The 9,463-nt window shown below is 34.4% G+C and overlaps 1 protein-coding gene across 1 annotated transcript in view; it reads right to left on the bottom strand.

Moving 5' to 3' along the window:
- Positions 1–1,339: 1,339 nt before the first annotated feature.
- The window catches only part of LOC139424911 (uncharacterized), a 27,726-nt gene continuing 19,602 nt past the window's right edge, over positions 1,340–9,463 (bottom strand). The window contains exons 9-11 of the mRNA XM_071177019.1: positions 8,964–9,039; positions 3,743–5,345; positions 1,340–1,470 (exon numbers count right to left, since the gene is read on the bottom strand). Of these exons, the coding sequence (XP_071033120.1) occupies positions 1,340–1,470; positions 3,743–5,345; positions 8,964–9,039 (1,810 nt within the window). The remainder of the gene's footprint in view (positions 1,471–3,742; positions 5,346–8,963; positions 9,040–9,463) is intronic.

Genomic DNA, 9,463 nt, shown 5'->3' with positions numbered 1-9,463 from the left:
AAACATTTAATTTTTTTTAAATTTCTTTTCTTTAAAAAAAAACACTTATTTGAAGGAAAATAATTAAAACAGGAGTACATATTTTTTTTATTGGAATTTGGAAGAAATAAAAGCGTTGAAAATTTATAATTAAAAACTCTATTGTTCATCGTTTCAACGGATTCCTTGTGCTCTCAGTCAAAGCATGACCGTTAGTCAGAGGTTCACTTTCAAGCAAATGCGTCTTTGTTCTGAGAGAATCTGGAGAACAGAGCTTTGTTAAGCCCAAAGTATAACGAAAAAGTTCAGAAACTTTATTTATTTATAAAGTTTAATTCGTAATTCCTTGTCTGAACTCTTGAACGATTGGTTTTGTATACATTTTCAATTCCAATGCCCCTTAAGGATTATCGCTCCAATGAAAGGAGAAATCGCCATCGCCCACAGTTTGGGGACCACTGTTCTATTTTTATAGCGAAGAGTTGTATAAATCATGCTTCTCCTAAATCGTGCCACCTCGGATTTTTGAAGGAAAGCTGTATAGAAATTGTACTAGAGGATAAATTATGAAGCTCTTTTCACATGGAGATCTACGTAGAAGACTTGATTCATTGTTTACTTGCGTTAAGTTCTGATTTAAGTTAATCGGTTTAACAAGTTTTCAGTGTAATTTTCGAACATCCTGAGGTAGGATACAGCAGAACTATAAATGTATGCAGATTATTTAATGAATCATGCAACTGTTAAGAAACTCATTTTGTTATGTTCTATTTGATTTTTCCCCGAGCTAATTGGGTACTTGCACTCTAAAAAGAAGAAAACAACCAGTATCCACTCATGTGACCAATGACGTCAGCGCTAGCAAATATTTATCAGAAAAATGGCGTATTAAAGTTGAGCAAAGTTTCTCTACATAGCTTGGAATGTTAATTAACGTTAAGGTAATTAAATACAGAGCAGTATCAAATTTGTTGAAATATAATTCTTTCTCGACTACTTCTTTCAATTAACTTTAATTATTTGCTTATGTATTTTATTATAACCGTGATAAAATTTTAAGTAAATAGAAGGATAAACTTAGCTCAAATTTAACAGGCCATTTTGCTGGGTATCGGTTGTCTTCTTCGTCTTGAAGTGCAAGTAAGTACTTTAGTATTTTATTATTTCTTATTCGGATAAATATAATGAACAACGTTAACGTGGTAGCATACGTGCATTACGTCACCAAATTAATAGTTATAATAGTGCAGTTAATATAATACCTAAATAATACCATAATATACATAATACAGTTAATATAAAGCACAATATAAGCAATAATATAATTTAAAGCATGCATATTTAATATAAAGCATGAAATTTAATGTAAGGATTTCATACCACTTAGAACAACTTGTAAATCTGCAAATTCATGTTTCGCCGTCGGTTCTATGGAAGCACGCTGGTGACCATTTTGAAGGTTGTTCAAAATAGTAGACGAGGATGTTGTGGCTAAAAATACAAAATTTAGTTGATGCTAAAACTGTTTGTATTCTACAAATCAAATAAACAAAGTGCAATACTTTTTTTTTATGTTCACTTTGAAATTTCTTTCAATCTTTTATACAAAACCTGTGCAAAATTTCTAAAAAAATATCTTAAAAATCATAACATATTTAAAGTATTATCCTTTTTTCGTTCACAGGGTGTTTTGTAATGACTATCCTTATGGTCATTACTTAGCTAATATGCAGATTAGAAAGGATAATCCGCAAAAAGGCGGAATCAAGTGTTTTCCTCAATTAGCTTAGTTTATGTGCTCATAAATGGTTTCCTTATCTTTTAAGTTCAAAAGCTTGCTTCTTTTATTCTATCAACTAATGTGCTGATTGTTTTGATTTCATTCTTTATACATTGAAAAACAAATAAATGGCATTTTGTAAATTTCTTTAGTTACAAGCGGTGTTGCACGTGGTTAGCCAATTAGTATCGACATTCATTCGTGACGTCGCTTGAAGGTATCCAATTAAAACCTGATAAGGACATTAGATAAGGACATTAATTCGGAGTGATATTAAACCCAAGCTTCAAAGCTGTAACGTCAACACTTCGCACGCAACATTTGACAAACTTATAGATTATAGATTAGACAAACTTTTAACCATTTTTATACCTATTTGACTGGTGATTGATTTCTTTAACTAATACGATGATAATTTAATCATATTACCTTGATTCTTCTGATATCAATGAGTAAATAAATAATAGTATAGTAATTTAAGCTTACAGAATCGTTGATGTTGTTCTGGCAGAGATCTTATTTTCAGTTTAAAGAGTTCCTAGTAGGTAATGTGCTGGTTTGCAGACGATCTGGGTAATTTTTTCAGGCACTTTAATGACTTACCCTAGTTTATCTGTTAAATCTGTAGAATGACTAATTTCTACACGTTAAATCTGTCGGGTCACTAAGTCCTCCATGTTTCCATAACAAATTATACTTCTGGGGGTACTGGATTGGAAATTGATCGTTCTCTGGTTCAGGTCAAAATTACGATGTATGAATGGGTACGCCCCATAAACGGATGTGGCAGAAGGTGAAATCTTGGCCATAGATGGCGCCACTGGAAACAAGAACAATCGCACCCTTAGTGTCTTCATGGCCTACGACAACAACAACCAGTTTGGTGAGATCGGAATGTTGTTCATGTTAAAAAGTGAATGCCTTATATTCTCACTAATGCCGATCGGTCTGCGTAGGGGACTGGGAACTGGCCTTGCATTAGAAAGGTTCTGGGTTCGAATCCCGGGAAAGGCATGGATGTTCTTTCATTCTCTGTACTATCTGTCCTTATTGTGGGAGCAACGTTGACCCACTTAATATGGTGCTCCTGGAAAAGTGGCCAACAAATCTGCTCTTCAGATGTCTGTATGACATGGGTCACGCCCCAGGCGGGCATTGGAAAAAAATATTCTCACTAAAGATAAATAACTGTTTTTTTTTTTACGATTTTAATCCCTTGCTTTGCTTTTCTGACCTCAATACACATTGGTCAGAGTTTAAAAACGTTTTTGCATTTTATCACTTAGCTTAGCTTTTAGGCATTATATTTTTAAGGATATATATATTTATTAGGGATTCTTAAGATATATTGGGTTGGTTATAAAGTAATTTAATTTTTTCTAAACATATGACTTAATTGCATTTTTTCCCAGCAAACTTCACCCTTAAGCTGCATAATTATTATATATTTTGACAGCTGATATAGGCAGGATTACCTGTTAAAAAATTCGATTGATTCTACCCAGTAGTTTCTGGTTGAATGGACTTTCAATAAAATATTTTTTCATTAAATCGTCTTTAATTTTGTTTAAAAAAATTTTTTCTCCGAACAAACCAATAGAATAAAGGCAGCTAAAAACCTATAATTGATACAAATCAGTTTCCATTAAAAGTAAAAAATACTTAGGACAATTAAATGTTAATCCACAAATCTTCAAAAAGCAAAGAGAATTTTTTTAAAAAAAACATATTATTCTTTAGTATTGTTTCTAGAGAGGTATTTAAGAAATTTTCGGAGCTTCTCCTACATAGCGGCACAATACGTGGAATTATCCTATTGTGTAGTTTAAAATCATAGTTTTTTTTCACCAAAAAGGAGCTCCTAAACTATTTTAATACGTTGCCCTTTGTTATACTGCCCCAAACCTTTAAAGAAGACTTAATTTTTTGGCAGATTACTGCATTTATCAACCAAATAGATTAAATGCTGTTAACACAACTTACCCGAGTGTTTTTTCAAATTATCCTTAAGGACAGATGATGGCGAAGAATCCACTTCGAAACTTCTGATGCTTTTTGCCGTTAAGAAAGATGACAGTAGGTTAACACTCCTGCAAATATTTTGTTTAGGAGTGGATGATTTCATATCTTTTGCGGCTGACTCAACACTCCTACGATAAGCAACTCCTTTGCTTTCCTTATTATTGTGAGAAACTGTATTTTCTTTTCCAATATTGTCTTCTCTATTGTTATTGGATCTGAATGCAGCAGAAGTATCAACGAGGCATCGGTTTTTAACAGCAGCGTTTAGTTTTAGGTCTGAAAGTTTTTCTAAATAGCATTTCGCTTCATTACCTGGAGTTGAATTGCTATCGTAACATTGATCGTGGTTTGATAACAAAGTTTGGCAACGAATTTTTAAATCTGCAGAGTGTATTAAAGGACATGGCGTTGCGGAATCGCGCAAATTAAATTTATTCTGGAAAACATTAATATCTTTGCTTAGCAAAGGATTTGAAAGATTTACATTTTCAGTTTGAGATATCTCACTGTTCTCGCACAATTTTGAGTGTTTTGGGGTTTGTATTCCAAATGGTTTTGATAAAATGTGCTTTTCATGTTTAATTTTTAATTCTGGATGCTCTGCAGCCTGTGAGAAAGTTTCCGAAAAGACTTGCCATTCACTTGCACTTTGCAGTTCTGAATAATCTGATGCAAGTTCTGTAGATGATTTTTGGAAGATCTGCTTTCCAAAAGCACTTTGCGATTCAGAATGATCTGAAGTATTTTGCTTCCCGAAGATCTGCTTTTCAAATTCACTTAGCGATTCAGAATGATCTAAAGTATTGTGTGTTTGGTAGATCTGCTTTCCAAAGGCACTTTGCGATTCAGAATTATCTAAAGTATTTCGTATTTGAAAGATCTGCTTTCCAAAGGTACTAGGCGATTCCGAATGATCTAAAGTATTTTGTTTCTCGAAGATCTGCTTTTCAAATCCACTTTGTGGTTCTGAATTATCTGGTGGAGCTTGCATAGCTGCCGGATTTTGGATTAAGTGCTTTTCAAATACACTTTGTTCAGAAATATCTGAAACCTGTCCAGTAACCGTTTTCTGGATGATGAGGTTTTCACATGCATTTTGCAGATCTGGATGGTCTAAAGATTTCTCAGTAACCGGTTTCTGTATGGAATGATTTATAAGTGCATTTTGTGTGCTTGAATTGTATGGAGAGTTTTGCTTCAGGATGATCTGCTTTTCATGAGTGTTTTGTAATTCTAAATGATCAGCAGTTTGTTCTTGAGCAATCTGCCTTTTGCACGCATTTTGCGATACTGATTTCAAAGATTCGTTTTCTTCATGATTCTTTACGTGAGGAGAAGGAGATAAGAATGTCTTAGGGGCTATGCATCGTTCATCAAAAGAAATATTAAAACTACACTTTTCAGGACCATTGGACTCCTGACTTTTCCTTGCAGTATTTTGACTTGAACATGCTGGTGGTAAATTATCTTCCGAAATATTCTGCACACATTCCATAAATTCGTTATCATTCCACGTTACATTTTCGATGTCTCTTACGTAATCACTGCTCTTTTCGAGTAGGAGCTGTAAGGCAGAATATTTATCATTACTAATTTGTAATTATTCGATTGAGGTGAGTAATTATATGGGATGTGTGAGTAATTATAAGAGATTTCTGAAAAAATAAGACTATGAATAAAGCTTAAAAGAAAAAAAATATGTGAGTGTGTAATGATTACGACAAAGCAGAAATGTTTTGTAGTCGTGGAAAAATATTTTTTTTTACTTTTTTATTCATTTAGTATTTTTTTGCCGCGTCCAAAAGACTTCCAGCCAATTTTGAACAAGATTATTAAGCCTATGGATACAATTATAATAAGAGCTGCAGATTGCGATTTTCCCACAAAAAAGATAAATTAAGACTAACAATTTACCCCCTTTTAAAAAGTATATTAACTTGGTTTATACTTTTTTTTAATCTCTTACTTTGTCTTAAAAAGATAATTATGCTTTTAAAAGAACTGTAACGTCAAATAAGGTAATTTATGAAAATTACAATCACTCATTTTGCTCTGACCAGCCTTGGTATCGATTGGCTAGAGCTTGATAAAGCTTTTGTTATTTCTAACTTTATGCCGGATAGCTGGCCGAGCGGTTAGCGTGCCTGACTGCGATGCCAATGGCTGCGGGTCCGGACATGGATGTTTCTCTCTGTGTGTTGTCCTCTCTTGTGTGAATGTGGCCCACCCTATAGTTTTTTTTAACAAAAATTTATATATATATATTTCCGTCGTCGAGCAGCCGACCCAATTTTTTTGGGTTTACGACTACTAATGTTCAACTCCGTAGCCTTGTAATTTTGAACCCAATCCAGAAGACAAGGGAACTCCTGGATCAAGTATTGAGAGAAATTTGACTTCGTGGAGGAAATTTTTGATGGTAGTAACCCGCATTTGCGTTACATAGAGAGGAAGACCTCGAGAACCTCCCACGGTTAGCCAGACGGCAAGGGGACTCCGTCTACCACTGAGGATATTTCACGTCAGCTCTTTGGTAACCCCAGTTCACCTTGTTGGAAGGCGAATGCTCTATCCCTGAGCCATCGCGGCTCCCACCCAATAGTTTGTCTAAAATAAAAACTCCCCTAGACATTTGTCTGGACCTGTGGCGGAGACTATGGTAACGAGGCATGGTTATTTCAAGTAGGGGTGCCGGGTCACTATTTTGGAGTGTTTTCGGCTCGGGTCGGTAGAGAGAAAGGGAATCTCTTTCTTCGGTCTATTGTGCTAAGACCTAGAGTCAAGCTACCCTCCTTAAAATGCGCCATTCTTGTTTCCATAACACCAGACGGCCTCAGACTTTGTGGCGGGAGGAGTTCTTAGCTTAGACAAACTATATAAACGGGTATGTGTGGCATGGGTAATGTTGTTCGCCTCCGTGATTTACGTTCACAGGTGCCCACTGGGTAACGTTAAATGAATAATACTTCCGGCATCTTCCTAGGTGAAGAACGAAAGTTAAGTGCCTACCGTTAGAAAAAAAAATTTCTAACTTTATTACTAGTTTGCAACTAGCATACACATTTCCCTTTTTCTTTTTAACAAATATTTAAAAATTATGAATCAAATGCGGTCATTACAGTATACAATTTGTAGGGAATGTTAAAGAATTGGTCAGATCTTCCCTTGTTTACATGCCAAATACAATAGGCTACTTCCTACATTCTTCTCTGTCACTGTTCAAACAGGCTATGAGAATAAACTTCTAGGAGCAGTGGTGAACGTGTAATTTGTTATTAATAAAGCGATCTGAAACCAAATCAATATCAGTACTTTCGTTGAGATAAATTAGATTGTACCGGAATGGGTTGTATATACAGTGCTCAAAATAAAATAAAAAACGAGCACCCTGAGCAACTTTAAATCTAATGAGCGGATTTTAACGTACTAAGACTCAATGGTTCGCAGATTTGACCTTAAAAGTGGAAATCAATTAGTGCAAACAATAACTCAATTCGGACATCAACATGTACTTGCTCTTGAATAAATGTAATTTTTTTCAACGAGTTCGGATTTTTGGCTCTCAATGTAGGGTCAATTTTAGAATATGTTCCCAATAGTTTGCTCTGGAGAGTCGTCGAAAGTTTAGATTAATTTATAATTTGTTTAATAGTGAGCAAAAAAAATTGAATTTTATGATAAAAAAAAGTTTTACACCTTCTTAATCTTCGTAATTTTAAAAAATAAAATATGAACATTTTAAGAAAATCGGTCAATTAGTTCTTGAAAAACAAAAATTTAAATATACGATTGATTAAGAAGGTGAAATACGCAAAAAGTGAAATATGGTTAATAGTGAAATATTAAGGGGTTCAAACTTTCGACCACTCTCCTGGCAAAATTATTGGGATCATATTTTCCAGATTGGGGCTTTAACCTCCTCCCCCTTCATATTTTGAGGTTCAAGATTCTAAATGCATCGATAAAAAGTATGTTTAGTCAGAGAGAGCATATTGATTCTGGAATATAAAGGAGGTGGAATTGACGAACACGAAGAGGAAACTTGACGAAACGACCTAGTTAATAACTTCTTCCATCTATCCCATCCACTTATTCTTCTCAGTGAGGAAAAGGTAATATTTGAATATTTGTAACGTGTTGAAAATTTCTTGTTAATATGTACAATAAGCAACAAAAAAAAACGGATTACCCTGAATAACTTTTGATCTAATGATCAGACCTTCGTTCCTAGAAATCAATCGTCTTTCTTTGAATGAACATACCTTTTTTTCTGCGGATTTGGATTTCTGACTCCCAAATGTGTTTCCCTTAGTTTGGTCAGGAGAGCGATCCAAAGTATGGATCTCTTAATGTTAATTTCACTTTTTGCGTATTTCGCTATTTCTCGAAAACTTTCAAAGCAAATTGAAAAAGTCGTATGTTTAAAATTCAATTTCTCAGGAGCTATTCAACCGATTTCGCTCAAGTTTTGTATTTTGACATTTAAAAATACATACTTTAAAATGATGTGAAAAATTGTATACGACGTAATTCAAAATTTTTTCGACTGTTATGAAATAAAGTAATAAAAATAATAAATATTTACTAAACTGATAAATTTACTAATAAATAATTACTCTTCTTTTTCTGCATGGAGTTGTCTTTAAATATGCGTATTTCATATTTGAGTGAAAATTTTTTTCAATTTGCTTAAAAAGTTCTCGAGGTATAGCAAAATAGGCAGAAATTTAAATTAACATTAAGGGGTTCATACTTTGAATCTCTCTCCTGAACAAACACGTTTCCCAAATTGCGGCTACCCCCTATATTTTGGGATTTAGAAATCCAAATTCATAGGAAAAAAGCATGTTTATTCAGAGAAAGTGCGTTTTTGTGTCTGATTTCGTAACTTAAACTATCGTCTGTAGTAATTTATGAGCATATTTGAGGTCACTCCTTCAAATCGTTAAGATTGAGTCCCAGAACGTGAAGATCTGATCATTAGATCAAAAGTTATGCAGGGTGATCCGGTTCATTTATTTATTTTTTGGCGCACTGTACATTGTCAATAAATATTTGATATTCATTTAGTTTTTGTTTTTTATCAACTACAATTATGAAAAAAAAAAAGAAATTCAATTGCGCTTGCAATTTTTTTTTTTACTTCAACAGTATCAAAAGATAGTATACTAAGAAATCTTACTTCTGGTAAAGGAAGTTCCTTTAATTCTATCTCATCGTTAAATGGCTGTTTCGAAATCAAGTCATCCGTGCTTTCTCTAGAAAAACAAACTTAACATAAATAAACTCATGTTTGTGAAAATTGCAACGCCATGAAGGACATACGCGAGTGAGCTGAAATTTTCAGGAAATGCAAAGTAGAGCATAATATGCAAATGATTAGAATTTCACACCCGTAGCGCATGCGTATGTTGAGCAGCTCCCTCTGAACGGCGGATGGATCCGAATAAATAGACGGCTGTAGCGAGGCGTGTATGGCTATCGGCGGTTATCTGCTAGTGGTAAACGTTAGCTCAGACGTTACTTATGCCTCTTCGACGAAAGAGAGCGAGATTTCAACAACTTACGGAGTTTGAAAGGGGGAGAATCATCGGCCTTCGTGAAGCTGGATTGTCTCATCGTGCAGTAGCCGCTCGTGTGCAGCGTAACAGCAGCACAGTGATGCGTGTTTGGAAGCAGTGG

Source organism: Parasteatoda tepidariorum, chromosome 2 (genome assembly GCF_043381705.1).
Source record: "Parasteatoda tepidariorum isolate YZ-2023 chromosome 2, CAS_Ptep_4.0, whole genome shotgun sequence".
Lineage (NCBI taxonomy): Eukaryota > Metazoa > Arthropoda > Arachnida > Araneae > Theridiidae > Parasteatoda > Parasteatoda tepidariorum.
The sequence above is the reverse complement of the archived record's forward strand: the minus strand, read 5'-3'. Positions and strand labels throughout refer to the sequence as shown.